Source organism: Euphorbia lathyris, chromosome 10, assembly GCF_963576675.1.
Source record: "Euphorbia lathyris chromosome 10, ddEupLath1.1, whole genome shotgun sequence".
Taxonomy (NCBI): Eukaryota; Viridiplantae; Streptophyta; class Magnoliopsida; order Malpighiales; family Euphorbiaceae; genus Euphorbia; species Euphorbia lathyris.
The window spans coordinates 46,127,824-46,149,090 of NC_088919.1; the positions used below are offsets into that span (position 1 = coordinate 46,127,824).

The 21,267-nt window shown below is 33.8% G+C and overlaps 2 protein-coding genes across 13 annotated transcripts; both read left to right on the forward strand.

The window, feature by feature from the left end:
* Positions 1-2,419: 2,419 nt before the first annotated feature.
* LOC136208514 (probable E3 ubiquitin-protein ligase HIP1) lies at positions 2,420-15,700 on the forward strand. 12 transcript variants are annotated; one of them, XM_065999435.1, is made up of 10 exons: positions 2,420-2,579; positions 3,598-3,680; positions 4,015-4,137; positions 4,327-4,425; positions 8,407-8,569; positions 8,957-9,706; positions 9,789-10,198; positions 10,394-10,495; positions 10,586-10,723; positions 15,298-15,700. In XM_065999435.1, the coding sequence occupies exons 5-10, from the start codon at positions 8,470-8,472 to the stop codon at positions 15,442-15,444; spliced, it is 1,647 nt and encodes a 548-aa protein (XP_065855507.1). In that variant the 5' UTR covers positions 2,420-2,579; positions 3,598-3,680; positions 4,015-4,137; positions 4,327-4,425; positions 8,407-8,469; the 3' UTR covers positions 15,445-15,700. The 12 variants fall into 12 exon arrangements, with proteins under 12 accessions (XP_065855507.1, XP_065855504.1, XP_065855501.1 ...); XM_065999432.1 differs by having other exon boundaries at positions 4,015-4,130; XM_065999429.1 differs by having other exon boundaries at positions 4,015-7,272.
* A 1,009-nt stretch (positions 15,701-16,709) lies between these two features.
* Positions 16,710-19,088, forward strand: LOC136209108 (uncharacterized). The gene is made up of 2 exons (XM_066000487.1): positions 16,710-17,056; positions 18,294-19,088. Exons 1-2 carry the CDS (start codon positions 16,871-16,873, stop codon positions 18,843-18,845), a joined length of 738 nt encoding a protein of 245 aa, XP_065856559.1. The 5' UTR covers positions 16,710-16,870; the 3' UTR covers positions 18,846-19,088.
* The last annotated feature ends 2,179 nt before the right edge of the window (positions 19,089-21,267 follow it).

Here is a 21,267-nt window from a genome sequence, read left to right on the forward strand (position 1 = left end):
TAATAATAAAATTGAAAATTAATATTTATAAATTTGATTAAATATTGAATTTTTTTTTGTCCAACTCGTACAAAAGGTAATATTTTTTTTTATTTCCTTAAAAAAAAATTCATGTCTAATTATATGTTTGTGATCTGTTACTAACGATGATAAAATCGTGCACATGTGAAGTGTAGATGACAATATTCATGACCAAGAAGACAGTTTGATAAATTATTTCTCAAATTGACCAAACTTGTCAATGTTATGGGTAAAATTGCTTTTGGCTGCCAAAATTAGGGGTATAATTGCACTATTTTAAACTTTAAGGGCAAAATTGCTCCTAGCTATAAATGTTGGGGGTATTTTTGCACCTTATCCTATTATAAATAAAAAAATGTGTTACACGCATTAATAAAAATAATCTATATAAAAAATAAAAAATTTATTGAACGCAAAATACCTTATTTTTCCGGTAATTATATTGTAGAAATATAAATGATGTTAAACAATAAACATATTTTGTGGAAATAAAAAGGATAATTCTGTCAATAACAACTAACTACAAACAGCTGTTTAGGAAAAGCTCCAAATAGGAGCTTTTCGTGAAACGCTCCAAAACGTTGTATTTTCCAGAAAAAATGATAAACGATGCGGTTAGATAAACCTAACCAAACGCTATATTTTATGCGGTTTGGAGTGAAACGCTAAACGCTCCTCCGAAAAGCTGAAACAAACACCCTCGTAGTCTTTTAGCCCTATTATAAATTATATTATCGGTGCGAATGAATAGTAATTTTAGTTTAAAAAATAACAATTAATTCTAACGGTTATATTTGAAAGTTTAGTAGTAATAAATTAAACTAATTTCAAATGTGACTAATAAATATTTATTCTAATCATTAATTTTGTCATAATAATTTATTGCTAAATCAAAGCCATCGATATATACCTGGTAGATTTTATATATTTATGACCATTTGATTTACCTGCAGTTTGCTATTACGTATACTAAAAGAGCTTTATTGTTTTATAAAAAATTATTTTTCATATGTGAAAGATAAATAAAAAATGTGTAAGAGAATACCTAAAAGTTTTCATTTTGAAATGAAATAATATAAAAAATTGAGTAACTAAACACCCTCTTAGTTTCTTTTTACATATTTTAAGGAATTGAAAAAAAAACTCAAATATTTTATCGTATTTAAAAGCCTTTAATTCTCAAATTTACTTTGAATTTATAAAAATATCTCAAATTTATTGTTTCCTAGACTAACTAAGTATAAGCTTAATATTCAATCAATGTTACAATTTCAAATCACATAAATAAAATAAGAGTTTTTTATTTTTTTAATCAAATAAAACAAAAGTTATTTCATTAACAGAAAATATAAAATGCTTAATTTTAAGCTTTATTGAACATTAAAAATAGCGGATGTTAAAATTTCACTGTTTTATATATAAATGTTAAATTCTCTCCAATAACCATATAACTTTATCTATTATCTGTACAAAAAAAATATTATGAATAAAAATTTATTTTATTTTCTTCACGTGATAAATAATATAATTGAAGTTTTAATATTTATAAGTTGAACCATAGTTTAAAAGTTAAGCTAATTTTAAATACTATTGAAAAAATTGTATATATGTTCATCATCAATTATGTATTAGTTTTTTTTTTATATGTAATCAATTATGTATTTCCTTTTTTTTTTCTATTATATACTCCCTCCGTTTCATATTGGAAAAAAGACATTATCACCCCTAATTGATTGATTCCAATATTTATTTATTCTATAATAAGTCCATTATTCTAATTAATTTCCGTAAACCACGTTTTATAACGGAAAAAAAGGACTTAACATGTACTGATCATATAAAATGACATCTAATATGAAATAAAAAAGAATCTCTAGAAAGACATTTAATATGAAACGGAGGTAGTAACATTTTAGACTTTTTAATTTGTTCGTTTTTATATGTCGTTTCATATTACCAATACATTTTTGGTAATGTTTTTTCTAATTTTCCCTTATTTATAATAAAAAAGAGGTATATTAAAAGAGGTATACTATTAATGCAAATAATCTTAATTAAATCTTAAAAATTAAAAAGAGAGAAGTTTGTATAACAAGTAGAGATTTAAGAGAATGATAAATTAGTTATTTTAATAGTTTTATTAATAATGTATTCGTTTTTATTATGAAAAACCTTAAACGACTTATAAAAAAGTAAAAAAAAATAAAAAATATTAAATACTGAATTTGATATTTTATTAGCTAAATCGGTACATTACCGTTAATTCATTTATACACATATGGAGAATATATATATGGTAATAAAAATATTGATTTAAAATAATAATGATGTTTGTATCGGTAGCCGGTAACGGTGGGCATACCACCCAATTTCTCCTCCTCTTATTCCTGCAACCAAGGCCAAACGCACCCACCCAACCGCTTCCTTTCTTTACAATAAAATTCCTCATTCCCCATTCTCCCATCTCAATCCTCTCTTTTATTTAACCTCTCTTTCGCTTCTTTTTGCTCGATTATTGACTCTCCGGCGACGGACGGACTTTTCATTCTTCTTCTAAGGTTCGATCATCTCCGCTTGATCATGTAATTTTGTTTATTATTGTTATATTTTTTTTTTGTTTCATTATCTGCTCTGGTGATTCACTTTGTGATTTTGCTTTTAATTTTTGGTTAATTGTTTCTGATAGCTTTTGATCGTTGCCTTCTCGGGTAGTTTGGTCAATAATTATTATAATTTTGCTTTAACTTCGTCAATTTTTACCTCCTTGGTTGAGAAAATTTGTGGTTTATTTTGGTGTATTAGAGGCCATATAATTGTTCTTAGCTAGATTACGTTTAAGTTGATTGTGAATTTGTATCGGTAAAGTTCGTGCTCTTGAAAATTAACCGAGCAATGGACGATCATTGCTGCGATCATCCCTCTTATTTGAGAATTGGGTTTTGATTGATTTTGGATTGCTTGTTTTGGTTAGTCTTTTTGGGGATTTTGTTATGTTCGATGCATATTGTGGTCTGGGCATTCGCGCGTGTAATAATTTCTGCCTCTATGTCAAATGAGGCTGTTTCTGCATGTGTGACGTAAGGAATGATAACCTGGATTTACAATCCATCTTTTCTCGTTATATGTTAGTCTTCAAATTTTGGGCTTGTATTCAGGCTGCTTTTCCCTGTGTATTGCTATTTTCTGTGTTCATATTCATGAGTATTTAAACCAAAATGGAGGCTTCAGATAACCGTGTAATATGAGTGTTAGGAACGATATGGTACTTATCAAATTATTTTTCTGTGAAGTATTATATGTTATTATACTTCTTTTTGATTTCCTGATATCAACTGAATCATCGCTGTTGTTAGTACATGGAGCTTATTAAATTTATGCGAGTCAGGAAATAATACAAGAGGTCTTATAATTTCTTTTTGGAAAGAATCATTTAGCAGCTGATGGGAAGTATTTGTTCTAGTTTGTTGTATTTCGGGTGGTAGCTTGTTGGATGAGGGCTTGTAGTTGATTTCTTAAGTTCTAGTTAATTTGGATTACCTTAGAATCAACTAGGTTTAGATTGTTTTTCTTATGCAGGTGTAATGATCTCATGGTGTTTGTTGTTGGTCACATCTTTAAATTTGAACTGAGAGATGAATGATATCAAAGACCATGGGCAGGTGAGAAGCTTTGACAAGACATGTTCTCTCTTTATCCCGATTGTTTCTATTCTAAAATTTTAATGTAGCTTAGTTTCATCTACCTCTTGTAACTTTCTAGCTATTAGTCAAATGAGTTACAGTAATATTACATATTTTAACCCATGCATGATGCATACTGATAATACATGAAGTCATTTGTTGACTTGTTCTTACTTTTTATTTGTTTTATTTATTTATATATTTGGCTTCCTACCCTCTACCTTAGTCATTTATAGGAAGTTTAAGATCCGGTAACTTGCTTCTAGCTGCATATTCTTTTTCCATATATTCTAAATTGCAAATGGTGTTGCAGGCACTTTTGGGTCGAAGGGGCAATTGAAGGGCAGATTTGAATTTAATCCACTGTTCTCAGGATAGAGTAGCACAATATATCCAGTTATATAAGTTTTCCCATTTTGGGAGAGGAAAGTATGTGGTATTAAAGATTCTAATTCCAAGAATTATTTAGCAATTGTTAGTTGGAATTTGTTTGCCGTATCTGGTTTAATGGCCGGAAGCTGTTCTTTCTATTGATATTAAAAAAAAGCTCTTAAAATATACATGGGGATCATGAATAGAGATACTGTGTCCTATTTTGATTAGTTCTGCGAATTATTTCTTGCAGTGTGTTATGGGAAGTCTAGGAAATGACATTAATGTGGAGAGCCTATGTATGATTCAGCCTTGCAAAATATTTGGTGGGCAGTGCTTGGGGGAAGTGAAGGTTGTTTTTCAGAAGTTTTCATATAGTGGTGATCTCTTTTTGCTCACCATCTGCTTCAGTATTGAGTTTAACACTATACAGGTGTGAAGTTATAAAGTAGTGATTCATGATTGGATCCCTTAGTCATGTGTTATTGAGGGTGCCGGCTTGATAATTGCTGATGGGTTTGAGCTATTGAGCTGTCGCTTTCTAGACTTGTCTGGATGGCAGAAGTGATCTGATTTGGCCTCTTGCCCTATAAATTTGGTATCTCCAGAGATGGGTGTTACCAATTTGTTGGGGCTTTTATGAGTGTCATGGTTTTATAATGTTATCAGTAGGGGGAACTATAGTGTAAGGCCTTGGGATGCTCATGTTTATGTCAGGGATGAAGGCTTGATAATGATACCTTTACGTAGGTCATCACCATGGAGGGGAAACTTGCACTTGATATCTCATGATTGACCATCAAAGTCCGATTCTCATAAAAATCTTGCTTAGGTGGACTAAATTGATGTGATTTGGCCTCTTGCCCTTTAAATTTGGTATCTCCTAGAATGGGTTTTACCAATTTGATGGGACTTTTTCTGAGTGTCACGGTTTTATAAGGTTATCAGTAGGGGAATTATAGTGTAAACTTGGGATGCTAATGTTTATGTCAGGGATGAAGGCTTGATAATTATACCTTTACGTAGGTCATCAACATGGAGGGGAAACTTGCACTTGATATCTCATGATTGACAATCAAAGTCCGATTCTCATAAAATCCTGCTTAGGTGGACTAAATTGAAGTATCTTTTGAGAGGAGCTGATTGCTTATTAAATTTAATTCTGCTGTTGGTGAGGCATTTTTGCGGCTTATAGCAAAGAATGACCGGGAGGCTTGGGCTTTATAAGAGCTTTTATTTCATTTTAGGATATCTTCCTCTTGATTAGCCTCGAAGAGTTTTTTAATAACTTTTGTATTATGCTTTTGTCTCCTTCCTAAATTAACAGGCTAGGGTACATCTTTGTCCCTTGATTTTGTATCATAAAAGCTTCAATAGTGGACATATCTTCAATTTTATCAAAGAATATACATCTTTATGTTAGTTTTCAGATAAATGCTCTGCTAAGAATAGAGAATGGCTCAGTCTAATGTGGAAAGTTGCAATTAGTTTGGACAAGAGACTTTGAGTAATATGTATTTTGCTTTCTCAATAGGATAGTTCTAATGTTTTCTGAGTTCAGGAATTTGTTTTTGTACTAATATTGCAGTTTTTATGATTTTTTTTTTCTCTCTTGCTGATTTATGCATTAAAAAACAAGCTTATGCTTTTGTCTTCAGCATCCTTTAACCTTTGTGCTTCCCCTCATTTTGAAGTCCCATTCACAAAATGGGTATTGATTTTGTTTGACCTTCCTTTTAAACTAATGTATTCTACTGTGAAGCTGTTGATTTCTAATTAATGTTCTTAAATTTTTCATGTTAATGTTTTCAACTGGGATGCCGTGTACAACTTGAAGGCATTTAATCATTTTCCAGCCACTGGTTTTATCACTGAAGTGCTACTGAACAAATGATCTTGCTAGCTTCCTTTCTCTTGATTAATCAAATTGTTGCCATTCTTTTTAAAATTGAATTGTTTATTGGAAGTTACTACTGATTAAGGATGTCAAGTTATGCAGGTGGTAATTATAATGATCTGATTCTAAGAACTTTTGGTTTTTGTTCATTAATTATTTGTATCTAGTGTTGAGGTTTCTAACTATTATACGGTTTGCAATAAACCCTTCTAGAAAGACATCATCTTATGTGCCATGCCAGAAGGTGGTGATTGATTTTAAATAAACTCTAGGACTTGCTCAGTTATTTAAGTTAATTTTCACCAACTAAAAAAATGAAAGATAATGGGTTCACTATTTTTTTGCCCTTGCCCATCTTCTGTGCTTCCTCATTCCTTTCAAGTTTTTATGTCTAAGCTGGCCATTTAGATATTTAGATATCTTGGTATTTTTGAATTTTTTCTTCTCTCATAGTCTGTATGGATTTTTTTGAACTGATTGGGATAGAGGATGAGGGCGAGCCTTGCGCAACGGTAAACGTTGTTGTCATGTGACCGAAGCGTCATGGGTTCGAGTCTTAGGAGCGACCTCTTGTCAAAAAATTGGCAAGGGAAGGTTTGCCCCAGTACACCCTTGTGGTGGGACCCCTCCCCGGACCCTCGCTTAGCGGGGACTCGTAGTGCACCGGGCCGCCCTTTTTTTTTTTATTGGGATAAAGGATCCATATAGGAAAATTTCCAATTAGTTGAGTTAGTGTTTGGTACTTGTTGTGGTTTGTAAGGAAGTATTTAGAACTTGCATTCTTTTAGTGTCACATTCTACATGTTAAATTTATTCTACCAGTTCTAGTCCCTTTCTTAATATTACTATTATTCCTAGTAAACTTCTAGCCTTCTTGCTTTAGACTTGTCAACATATTAAACAATTATGCTGTTTCTAATTATTAGATACTTAAAGTGCATTTATTTCTACTTTTGCTGCAAGTACATTTCAGAGTTCTAATTCCTGGCAATTTGAAGAGGTAGCAACCTAGGAAGTTTCATAATTATTCCAAATGATTGAAACTTCCTATTTCTTGATTTGTGTAAGTTGTACATGGTGTTTGGAAGGGTATTATTTCTCGAACTGCTTTGTTTTGTTTCACTATTGTATTTTATTGTCTTTATTAGTTTAACAATCATAATGTGGTTCCTCAAATTTGGTGATCGGCAAAGGAGATTGGTTATGATCTTATATGGATGTTTTAATAATTTCTCAAGATGTATTCTTACATTTGGCATTTAGGAGAAGCTTCCTGTGAAAGCACCTGCAGCTGTTTGGCTGGTGAGACCATGGCCTATGTTGTTAGTTATGAATTAAGTCCACTTAGTGACATGCCTTTTAATGTTAGTAAGTAGAGTTTTTTGGTCTGTGCAATAGGCAATAGCTACCAAAAGATTCTGTTTCTGATATATATATATATATATATATATTTGTATTACTTTTTTTTTTCACCGCAGCTTTCCCCATAGTTGTATTACTTGTTTGTAGTGCACCCGAGCCTATCATCTGCAGAAAGGTTTCAAGCATATTACACATGGAAAAAATTCTCTCTCATTCCTTTATAGATCAATTCTATCTACTTCCTATGGGTTCAATGAGTCTTTGAACTGAAACTAACTGTTCTCTTCCTCCTCAGAGTGCCTGTAAAGTCGTCTCTATCCATTTTGTGGTTTAATTGTTCTCAGTTTAAGTAGCTGCCCTTTGGCATTATCCACATCTTTGTATTTGAGCATTGCTAATCATGCCTTTGCTGTTTATATGCCTTTTTTCGTTTGCGAGAATGAGGGATATTGCGATTAGCATGTTGGTGTAGTTTCTAAATGCAAGGCTTAGAATTGGATCTTCCTGTAATTTGAACAAGTGATGGTAAGTGTGAAACAAAATGCTAAAAAGTAATTCAATCTGAATTGTTGTCAAATACTATGAATGTTTTTATTTTCCTTCCACGTAAACATGTGCCCCTTGTGAGTGTGAAACTGGAAGTTTTTTTTTTTTTACTTCTGTGAGGGCGAGCCTTGGCGCAACGGTAAACGTTGTTGTCGTGTGACCAAGAGGTCACGGGTTCGAGTCTTAGGAGCGGCCTCTTGCCAAATAAATTGGTAGGGGAAGGCTTGCTCCCAGTACATCCTTGTGGTGGGACCCCTCCCCGGACCCTCGCTCAGCGGGGACGCGTAGTGCACCGGGCCGCCCCTTTTTTTTTAGTGTTTAGGTATAAATGGGATGTAGAATAAATGCTTTACGGGTCAGGTGATCTTAAGTCCATTCAGAATATAGAATGGCAAATGCCTGATATTGAAGAAATTAATTTTTTTTTGAAATGTAGTGTTCTACCCTGCTCTATGAAAAATGTCTATTCTGCTCTCTTTGAAGTAACCAGTATATCATTTGATTATTGTGGTGCTTTCGTGGTTGCAGATTCTGGCCTTCTCCTTGATTTGACTCCAGGATACAATTTTCTTTGACTTTAAAGGGTTAATCATGGGGCATAGGCACATATTCAGCACTTCTCAAATGTTTGAGAATGAACCAGATCAGAATTGGAATCATATGCATATAGAGCAACCTTATGCAGATACAGGTATTGGTTCAATTTTTGAATAAATAAATAGTTTTGGACTTCTTAACCTTCCTTTATTGCTGCTATACATGTTATAATTTGCCCAATATATGGCCATGCATGCACAATATGGTACTTGTTACAAAGGTCTTTATTTATTATTTTTATGATTTTAAAGTCCCTATTTTTGCTTTATGTTTTAATATGCCACTTTTGCAGCAATATCCCAGAGTGATTGAAGCACAAGAACTGAGCTTTCAAAACTAGGGGCTAGATTATTGTTTTTAGGTTTTACCATTGATGATTCAAATTAAAAATAAGCAGGAATAGGGTTGTTATGAGCTCCATCTGAAATTCATGAGTGAACAATCTAAAACTAACTTCATTTTTCTTGGATTTGTGCTGCAGTCAGGGCTGGTCCTGCAGAGAATGGATCTTTCTTTTATCCTACGGAAACTATGACTGTAGATGGATTGCATTTTGCTCCTCAATGGAATCCAGCACCTATGCCAAATACATATGTTTCCTCAAATCATAACATTGAAATGTCACATTATCAACCAGATGCTTCTGGACCATCTCATGCTCCATTCCTGCATTCCACAACTGCTGGGACCTTTTGCACAGCACCAGAAAACCATGCACGCCATGCGTCATCTTCCAGTTATGACAGGCAGACATTTAGTGGTGTTGAGGGTGGACTTGTAGATCTTACAATGGGTAATGGCAGAGGGCCTCATAAGCGAAAAAGCCCAGGGGTCCCTCCTGCATGTGAAGGAGGCAGTACAAGCAGATTTTATGGGGCTGGAAGTTCCTCAGATCCACCCCTTTCTTCTGAATTGCGGCAGGAGAAACCGAATTTAGATCCTCAATACATGGCATGGGAATGCATCACTATGAACCCTGGCAATCGAGGCAACCTCTCAATTAGACCCGAGGGTGCTATAAGGAATGTGAGGAACAGGCCTGCGCTTGATCTGGAGTCTAATTTAGCTAGGACCCATTTATCAAACAGTTCCTCTCACAATTCCTATCCTTCAAGCCTATCTTTTGATCATTCAGGCTCGGTGGATTTTCCAGTTCAAAATCCCAGTGGTTCAACACATGAGTGGAGCCATACTAGAATGTCTCCTGCTTCTGGAAGGCTGTTAGTTTCAGGTTTAATGACCTTTCATGATTGATTTTTTGCTGGCCATTTTATTTGCTATTATTTTCAAGGGATTATGGTTTTTTGTTGCAGATGCTAGCAGCTATAATCATGAGCCGAACCACTTCATTGTTGGAAGCAGCATTACTAATGCTCCTGTAGACGTTAGGGGATATCACCATGATTTCATCCCAAGTCGAAATCCTGTAGCTCCTCAGAGTTTCCATGGCGCATCAGCACATTCCATTAGAGGTGTTCGTAGCTACAGTCAAAGACCTAACCCAACTTTCAGGGCTTCATCAAGCAGTTTGCGTTTGGGCCATGTGGCTTCCTCAGATGATGGTGTGCCGTTGGCTGCAGAAAATTTCCCCTCCAGACAACCAAGGATGCTATCTGCAGTAGCTTGGCGTAACGGTGATAGGAGTGGGAGATCCAGGATTTCTTATGAAAGATACCGATCACTGTCCAATGACCCCAATCTTCATGATCGATATTCATCCGAGGTATAAATTCAAAACTATTTGATTTGGCTTGTAAGAAAGGTGTGCTAGACGGTGTTCGTACCTCTACTTCTGCAACAAATCCAGATTTATGAGATTTTGGTTCCAGCTTTTTGTCTGTGCAGTGTTCGAATCCAAATTTGGATAACACTTGACTTTCCTTTAGCAACTCAGATGTATTTTGTTATTGGTTTACAGGGCTTTATGGTTTTGGACCACCGTTCCGCCTTCTATGGATCCAGAAATATGTTTGATCAGCATAGAGAAATGAGGCTAGATGTTGACAACATGAGCTATGAGGTAATTACTATTTATTATTTTGTCTCTGTTACTTTGTTATCGCTCCTGTCAAATGAGCCTTAACAGTTTCTGAATGTTTGGACCAAACAGGAACTACTTGCACTAGGTGAAAGGATCGGGAGCGTTAATACAGGATTGTGCGAAGATCTGATATCCAAGTGTTTGACAGAATCAGTGTATTGTTCTTCAGGCCAAAGCCAGGACGAAGGCAGTTGTGCAATTTGCTTGGTAAGAACGTTATCCGGTGTACATAATTCTTGTCACGAGTTATGAGCCAAAAAGGCGAAGCAGGCCCCTGTCTTTTTGGGATTTTGCCCCAAAATGGGGCTCTAAATGAGGATTTATCCTCATTGAGAGCCCGGTTAAACATTTTGCCCACTGTGGGGCTTGTTTAACCGGGCTCGAAACCGGAAGACAAACTTCCGGTTTCAAATTGCAAAGAAACCGGAAGTTTGTCTTCCGGTTTCTATTTTTAATTTAATTTTTTTTTATTTTTTTAATAATAAAAAATAAAAACCGGAAGCTTGTCTTCTGGTTTCTATTTAATATATATATTTTAAAAACTTCGAATAGTCCACTTCCGCTTTTTGAAAAATTTAATGGAAAATTTCAAAAAAGTCCCTCTAATTTTTTTACAGTTTTTACATTTTAAATTATAAAAAAACTGTAAAAACCGTAATTTAAACTGTCAAAAATATAATTTCAAACATTTAAAAGAATAAAACATTTTTAACCGAATTAGATATTTACAACCAACTAATTTGGTAAGGAAATGTTTAATTAATGAATTTAAAAATAAATAGTTAAAGATTGAAGATAAATTGAAAGTTTAAAAAAGATACTTTTTTGAAATTTTCCATTAATTTTTTTCGGAAAGCAGAGGTGGACTATTCAAAGTTTTTAAAATATATATATTAAATAGAAACCGGAAGACAAGCTTCCGGTTTCTATTTTTTATTATTAAAAAAAAATTAAAAAAAATTAAAATTAGAAACCGGAAGACAAACTTCCTGTTTCTTTGCAACTAGTTTTACACCCGTGCATTGCACGGGGTTTTGTTTTAGATTTTTAATACACGTTTTTATTTATCTTTTAGGGATGAGGATAAAATTTAGCCAGGACTGGCCTTGGCCCAGGCTGGGAGTACGTCGGCCTAGGGTTAAAGCTGTAGGGGTTCAAAAAAATTTAGATCTATAAATATTTGGAGTAATTTTTTTAATACATATATTAATATTATTTAGACTTTAAAGGGTCCAAATAATTGACCCTTTAGACTTCAAAAGGGACCCAAATTGATTTTTTTTAATATAGATTAAGAGCTAATTTAAAATAAATTGTGAAACATCTTTTTGATTTTGGGATAAATAAAAGTATATTTAGCAAACGTAATAATATGAACAATATAATTATTAATGAAATACTTTTTTTATTTATTATAATATATTTTAAATTTTTACGTAGATCTTTTTTTTTTTATTAATGTCTCTTATTTCGCCAAGAGTCCATAAATTGTTAAGACCGACCCTGAATTTAACCCTAACGTTTTAAAGGAAGTGCGGATTTAATCTTAATGTATGAAATGATGCATATTTAATGTCTTATGTTATTGAAAATTAGAGAAACTGGTTTCATTGGTATTTAACATCTTCCAAATATCAAATATGTTTAAGATATTTAATGTATTACTAACAAAATTACAAAAATTCTGTTAAAATTCTAAAAGCTAAATCTGCTATCTATAAGTCAATCCCAATTTTTTTTATCAAACAGTCTAAGGGGGTATTTGGTTGCTCCCTTTTCACATCCTGTTTGTCTTTTCACTTTAAACTTGAATCCCTTGTACTCTCAGAATTCCTAGGACAGCCTTTAAAAGTGCCGCATCCCGTTCAACTCCCTTTTGTCTTATGAGGAGAATTAATGGACATTACAATCTGAGTTTGTCATGCATCCAGAGCAGCTATTCCTACAAAAACACAGTATAAGAACGGAAAATTAACCTAAATAAGGTTATACATTTATTTCTAAAACACATAGATAACCTCTATATATTACTCTATTAGAGTAAACAATTGATAATTTTCAAATTCTCAGAGAATATTACAAAAGTAAATAGTGAAGGTTCACTGTTTCTAGCTCTTCACATACTGCACTTGAAAGATCAATGTCATTCCAGAAATCATACTAAAGTGATTAGAGAAACTTAATATCCAAATGATGCATTAAAGCTAACATTCTTTTAGAACAACTATATGCTTTTAAAATGACTCTATTTTGCACACAAAATTTGAAAAGGAAGTTGTTCTCATTCATTAATCTATTACTATAATATGGTTTAACCAAATGGGAAGCACAACCATGCTATGTAAGAGAGAAAAAGAAAAAGTCAAAATTGCAGCACTTAAGCAAAAAATACATAGGTTTTGAATTAAGAAATGTAATTTAGGTTTAATTATATGTAACATAATCTAACATGAAGAAATAATGAAATCTAATCTACCATGAAGAAAATGGTGGTCTTACCAGGAGTGATATCGAGACCTGCCATAAGAATTCACATTCCTTTCATATCAAAGAGTCGATTGAAAAGATTGGTGAAAGAGAGCCCTATCTTCTTATCTCAACTGAATACAAAATCACGAAACTAATATAAGAGTATGCACATTAACATTTTCAAAAATATCATCATTCAAACAATTGACATGGATAAATTATAAGTTAGATCTGCGGATTTCGAAATCTAAAATCCCAAATTGAACCAAGTTTGAGTAAATCATTGATTGTGTAAGATCAGAGAAAAGAGATTGCAACAACATTCAAATTTAACCCAAAATCCATAGAACAGCACTAAATTAGGATAAGAACTATAAATTAAAGAAAACATGGATAAAGAAGAGGAACACGGACACCTTCAGCTAACGAAAATAATCCAAAACCAAAACAGAGGAAGAAGAAATCACTAAGTGTTGCTCAATCCATTCGGGTGAATTAAATCCATCTTGGGATCTTGCAAGAGGCTTGCCAAATAAAACGCCATAGACGTACATCTAAAATTAAACTGGAGAAGTGGATAAAGATGAAAACTCCCAATTATACAAAATCTACAAACAAATTGATTTTCGAAACGCACACCTTAAAAAAAAACTGAACCTGTAACTCTCCATTGAATGTAAGTTAGAATTGTTGAAGTTAAAATTAAAAGATAGGAAAAAAAAAGCACATAATTAAGCGAAAGCAAAAATACCCTGCAAAATGGGAATGGAAAATAACCATGGAATGAAAGCGTTAGACTGAAGTGGAGATCCAATAAAGTGAAGATCGAACCAGCTGCTTGGAACTCTATAACCAACCCATGAAAGTAGCTGGATGGAGGTGTATGAAACCGCTAGAGGAATCTCAATTTGAGATATTTGGAACTCTGTAATTTGCACCACATTAACTTAACAAAGGAAGATTACAAAGTGATGGTAGAAAAATCTTCAAAATTTCATGCATGCAATAATAATTGACTAAGAAACAAACAAACATCAAATGACCATTAGATTATCTAATAAACCAGAGAGGAACTGCAAAGTTTGAAGCCCCAAAATCAAACTTTTGGAATAACCTAAAATTTTAAAGCAAATCAATAAGAAAACTTACCCTTGAGAAAAGTTAAGCAGAGGAATCTGAAAATGGGACACATTGAATTCTTGGGACAATGTGGTGAGGGAGAAAGGGATGGCAGGATGTTACAATTTCGACATCTAGGTCTTACAAACTGATTTAGATTTAGATATGGTTTGAGGGAAGCAGTTGAGAAAGATCGTGGAGATTGAAAGCAGTGAAAACTCCTCATAAACTGTAATGCTAAGATTAAATAAACCGTAATTCTAAGATTAAATTGAAATAATAATCTTAAAATCTGTAAAAATTACATTTTCAGCATTCAAGCTCTAATTTTCTGACACATCAGCTTTTAAGTTTACTTTTGGGTTTTTTTTTTTTGTCAAATTGCTGACTTTAAAGCCTTCATACTTCATCCCTAGAACTTTTATTTTATGATGGCGCACCCCTAATGGTCCCATAACATGTGTCTTTCACATTTGTTAAAACACGAGTGAATTAAAGTAACTATCACATAAGAGACACATATGGCTCTGTTGACAGAAAATCTTCCTAGCATTTCTCATGGAAAACCCGGGAAAATATGTGCTATATGATTCGTATGGTAGCTCTCTCCACTGCAGTAAGTAAAGGGGCCATTTTTGTTTTTTTTACCTGGGTCTACAAACATATGTACTCCAGGAATCTTGAGTACTAGGAAATGTCCATGGATTTTGTTGTGTTTGCTAATAATGTAGGGTGGTAATTATGGATCAGACCTGCCAACACGAATGTAGTGGATTAGTGTTCTGTTAATTAGGGAACGAGTCATTCTTTAGTTGATTCGAAACTGATACAAATATTTTTTTTTTTTTTTTGTGTCGGATTAGGGGTGACCTGCTAACCCGAAATCGATACCAATAATATATGAAAATATTACTATATCATCCTATCATTTTCACGTAGTCTTTAATAGAGGTAGTAAAATTACATGAAATCCATTAAAACGCCATAATCCTCCTATATTTTTGTGTCATCATTTAAAACGATAGTAAAATTAAGGGTTTGTTAAATAGGTTTTGGCCCGTCATCATTTAATTGAAACACTTAGCCTGATAGTCCACACGATCTGAACACGACCAACTTGCACAATTGTCACAATATGAACACGATTTACTTGGCTCAACTAATATAATGTAAATGGTTTTGTAATATCGCAGGAAGAGTACGAAGACAGGGTCGATGTGGGATCACTGAAAATTTGCAGGCATGATTACCATGTAAGCTGCATCAGGAAATGGCTATCAATGAAGAACTCGTGTCCAATCTGCAAAGGTTCTGCTGTGCCTGACAACATGAAAGAATAATAATAATAAGTTTATTTTAACTTTGTCATAAAAACCATTTATGAAATTATTTTGAAGGGAAACTATTTATGTTTCTTGTATATAGTACCTTGCCGGAAAAGAAGAAGAAACGAACAGTCAAAACTGATATGTTGTCTGGGGAAAATTTGTAAATGAATGTTGGTCAAATGTTTAATCCATTTGTTGTTTGGCTCCCTTCTCATTTGTGGAGCCTTAATTGTTAATTTAATCGGACTCTTCCCGAGTTTACGTTTTAGTGACCGTTCTTTTTCGTAGTTTCTTTTTGTTGTTTTATTTCTAACAGTAGATATAAAGTGCGTGTTTGCTTAGAGTCAAGAAATTGTAGATATCAGTCGAATGGCTGTGGCTGGACCCTGAGCGGTGTTCGGGCTGGCTTGAGTGAATGTCTAAATTTCATTTTTTTTTGTCCATACAATCCATTTAAGTTTATATAAATTTATTTTTAATACTTTTGGTGATTTTTTAAAATTCTTTTGGCCTAAAACACTATTGGTCCTTACCTATTCAAAATTTTGGAAATTTTTGGCTGTTATCTATTATTTGGTAATATTTATCATTTGATCTGTTTAAAATGTTTTTCTGGTAATATTTGTCATTTGATCTGTTTAAAATGTTTTTGCTCACTTATCTATTATTTGGTTGTATTTTCTTATGACCTATCTAAAATTTTTGGACTGGTTAAGGACAAATGCAACCCATGCAACCAAATAATATGTAATAAAGGTACAAAAATTAACAAATTAACATTTTGGATAAATCATGAGGTAAATATTATCAAATAATAGATTCAAAGTGTTTTAATTCAATTCTTTTTTATGGTTTAGTATGTCACTACTTTATTGAACTAAAAAATGAAGTTCAAGCGAGACTGCACTTCCTCAGCCGGTGTATCTTTTGCCAGACAAGAATGAATTAAGGGTTAAAATGGTTTCTAAATCTGAAAAACATGATAAGTTTATAAGTATTAATTTGATCGTTGTATTAATTTATTAATTATTACTAATTATTATCAATTTTAGGAGCAAATTAATAACAAAATTTTGATTTGAGTTAAAGGGACTTTGTTGACTTCAAAGGGTGATTTGACTCTTAATTCCAATAAGTTACTATCTATCCAGTTATTGTCAAATGAGTTGGAATTATCACTACATGCATATTTGTACTTATCATAATAGTCATTTGGCATTGTAAGATAATCATAAATGCTAAAAAAGATAAAAATAAAAGAAAAACATGTGGAGTAATAAGAATCCATGTATTGTGACCACATCCTCCATTTCTAGGTTCCACCACTTAGTTTTAAAATATTCCTTTTCTCTCATTTCATATTATCACTTCCACATCATCATCATCTCCCAGTTTCTACTAATTTCACTCACTTTCTTGTTCTTGTTCAAGTTCTTCAATGGCTGATCAGCATTCTTTATGTGTATTAACAGTGATGGATAGACTATGGTTTGATGAAATCATACTTTTCTCACCAGATTCATCATCTTCAAATCCTCTTCTTCACTTGCCTAATTTAACTCATCTTCAACAACAAGAACAAACTCCACCCCAAGAAAATCCCATCTCTCATCATTCTTCAGAGGTAATTAATAATTTTCAATTCTTGTTAGTGTAGTGAGATTCTTTATTCTGATTGATTCTGAAGGAATTCAATTCTATTTCCTAAAAAAACCATTTAGAATATGTTTGATGAAGCTACTAATTTTCATTTTTTTTTCAATAAAATCACTAGATTTCCTATTTAATTTAATTTGTGTATAAAAATTAATGATACAAAAAAATAATTGACTATATACATACAGTGGCGAAACCACAACCAAAATCTGGGAGGGGTTTCGATGAGTAAGAAAACATAATTATTTTTGGTGTTTCAGAATCAGTGACGGAAATATCCATCTAATTATGTAGTATCGCCGAATTTGTGACAAATTATGTCAATAACGAAATTACCGATGGAATATTTATGTTTAGTGGCGAACACTCCAGTATAAATTTTTCATTGTTTTCTCATGGATTCACGAATAGTATCCAAAATCCGCTGTTTTCGATTATCTAATAAATCACTTAATGGAAGTAGATGAGTCAGACTCAATAGAATTTGATCAATCCTTTTTTCTATCAGTAAGGTGGAGAACTTAACCAAAGTTCTCTTTCTTTATCATCAATCGAATCAAATTCACGTTTTTTATTTTTCGTATCAACGAATCTTTATGACCTCTTATAGTTTGGCTCCTGACTATATACCAACAAATGACGAGTTTGACATTGCTTTCTAAGCCCTAAAGCAACAATTGACAAATGCAAAATTGTTTTTCTTAAAAAAAAATTGTTTTCATAAAAAGCTGAAATTTAGCTTTGGAGAAAGTAGCCACTTGCAACTAATGAGAACGTAAAGTTTTTGGGACAAAAATAGCTATAACTTTCAATATAAATTAAGGTATATATTTTTTATTTTTTAACTTTTAGAACTTTTACTACGTATCTAGCAAATACTTGTCACATTTTTCTCACGACACTTTATTATATGGTAAGTTCTCTTGCCACAACAATATCAAATTGGCCCAAAGCTTGGATAAGAATGTAACTTTTTAAAGTTTTTACGCATAATTGTCACGTTTTTAACACATCCGCCCATGTGACATATATAGAGTACTAGGCTTAGTTAAAATACAATGAAGTTTTACGTGCCACTGAAAAGCCACGTCAAAATTTCAGTGAGTTTTTATATACAAATTGTCTATAATAACTTTATTGAAATCTAATATTTCATTTTTTGGTTATGAAATAATATTATATTTGTTGTTAATTTGCTAAATTAGGAGGAAGAAGAAGAAAAGAGACGAACAAGAACGAATAAACTTTCCACCACCAGAAGTCGTCGTTCACATTCTTCATCCATCATGAGACGGTCATCCTCAATGAGAGCAGTAGAGGTATACTCGATGAGTTGCCGAAGCTTAAGATCCGAGTTAGAAATGGAAGAAGTGAAAGGTTTTATGGATCTGGGATTCAATTTCAACAAAGAAAACATCAGTCCAAGAATGGCAAGTGTAGTTCCTGGATTGCTCAGACTTAATTTCAAATTTCTCGAATCATCGGATTCCGACAAATTTAATGACGACGAAGAAGATGAAGATGAAAACGAAGACGAAGATAGTGATATTGTTAGAGATGAGGAGGAAGAAGAAGACGACGACGAGAAAGGGATAATGAGGCCATATTTATCCGAAGCATGGTTAATCCGGAGACCGAATTCACCATTGTTGAATCTTAAATTACCAAGAGGAGATTCAGCTGATTCTGACATGAAAAAACACCTCAAATTTTGGGCTAAAACTGTTGCAACTCATGTTATTCACCAAGATTCTTGATCATCATTTTTGAAGCTAAGTCTTTCTTAGGTAAATCGGCTCAATTCGGTTTTTTTAGTTCGCCTTTTTAACTTTTCGATTAAGAAATGGTTATAGTTTTAGATATATTTCGGTATTTCAGCTTGGTATGGAAAAAATGTAAAAAATCCCCAATCATATTATCCATATAATGTATATATACACATATTTGCTCTTAGAAGTTTTGTTTTTTCATTATTACTGTTGAGATGATAATTCAAAATAGGTTAAGTTTTTTAAATTTTGTTTGTCATTGAAGCAAATTCATTGAAGAAATATAGTAGTTTTTAATTTTATTTTATCTAAATTCAATTTTTTTTCTGTTTAAAACCGAAATAAATGTTTTCGTTCAGTTATATTTTGATTTTACATGCTATTTGATTCGGTATCGTTATTAATTATTTTGTTAAAAATGGTATTATATTTTTGGGTTTGATTCGATTTAATTAAACCAATGCACACTACTAAGTGTTATTTCGGTTACGTATGATAAAATTTAAAATTAAATTTTAAAAAGATAAATACTGAATTTTAAGTGGTGAATATTGTAAATGCCAAAAGTATTAAGGCTCTGTTCTTTATCGTTGAAAAAAACTGAACTGAACTGAACTAAATGCTACTGAATACTAAACTGAACTGAATTGAATTTAACTGAATGCTATTGAACTTAACCGAATGTTACTGAACTTAACCGAATTTAACAATAATGATGATATTAGACTTTAAAATAATTTTAATGATAATATTGGACATTAATAAACTTATAATAATAATAATAATAATGGTTCTTTTTTTTTAAGCAAATAGAAATTCATTCCTTGAATCAAATCAGCAGAAAGAGATCTTTGCAATCAATCCGGAGCAGAAAAAGATACGAACTCGCTAGCATTGGACAGGGCATGCCGTGCAACGACATGAGCCCCCATGTTCGCTAGACGTGGAAAAAAGGACACTGTATAATCATGTCGTCTACTTAAGATAAACTGACAGTCCTGAATAATGGACCCATAAACTGACAAGTCTATACCAACAAAATTAACGCTATTGACCACAAGCAAAGAGTCGCTTTCAAACAAAACATTAATGCAATTGAGATAAACACACCAATACAAGGCCTCACGGAGGGCTAATGCTTCAGTCTCCCTGGTATCGTCGATGAGTGGGAATAGGCGGCTATGGTAGGCCATGAAAGACCCATCGGATGAGCGAAGTAAAGCCCCCACCCGGCTACGGAACTCAGCTCTGAACAAAGCCGCATCACAGTTACATTTGATGAAGCCAATAGGAGGTCAGAGCCAAATGATGTTCCGCGGTTGGGGGCGCTGCAGTAGTCTATTCGCAAGGATGAACAACAAGGTTGCCAGTTGCAAGCTGACGTAGCAGGGGCGGCCTGCTGCGATTTGCGGCAGCGGGGGCAGGGGCGGTCTGAAGTGTCGGGCAAGCGGCAACAGCAGAAGACAGCGGCGGCTGGACGGCGTGGACAACATTAGCTACGTGCGTCTGAGCTGTAGGAGGTGCTCGAGTAGTTAGAACAGCAGCAGCTAGGTGATCATCGGCGGACATAGCAGCAGGGCGAACAGCAGCAACGCCGTCAGCTAGGTGAGCAGTAGGCGAAGCAGCAACATGTCGGACAGCAGAACCAACAACATTTAGGCGAGCATCGGGTACAAGACGGCGACGAACAAGATCAGCAGCACTGAAACCGGCAGCAGCAACAACATCAGTAGAGGATTCAGCTACACTTGAATGGTCCCTCACCTGAGACAGGCGCCAAGCAGCAAGATAATTGACCGCAAGGGAGACCGCTGTTTCCGATAATTGGACTTTGCTCTCCCACATGAGTTGATTCCTTTGGTTCCAAATCACCCAAAGCGTCATTGCCACCTTGGTTATGAACTCCTGGTCATTGGATATCAGTACTTGCAAAACAGAACTCGTTAGATACTCAAGTTGGAATACACCCGTATTGATCCCGGGATAGGTTCCAACATTCCTAGGCGTAGATACAACCCACAAAGAGGTGATAATCGTGCTCGATATCCGTATGACAAAATGGACAATGCGTTGGGATTGACAACCCCCTCCCTGCCAGTCTATGCCTAGTAGCCACACACCCCGAAGCCAACTTCCACACAAACATTCTGACTTTAGGAGGGACGTGCATCTTCCATATTCTGCTCCAACCATTATCCTGATTCTCACCTCCATAACCATCACAAAGAGCTCTATAAATAGATTTGCTTGTATATGTGCCATTTTTAGTGAAATTCCACATAGGTCCATCTTCAACCTCTCTGAGCGGCAAAATCATCCTGCAACACAAGACGAGCATCTGTCTCGGTTAACAATTCCTCAACCTTGCCTTTATCCCATATCTTCCGACCCTGAACAAATAGGTCGGCTG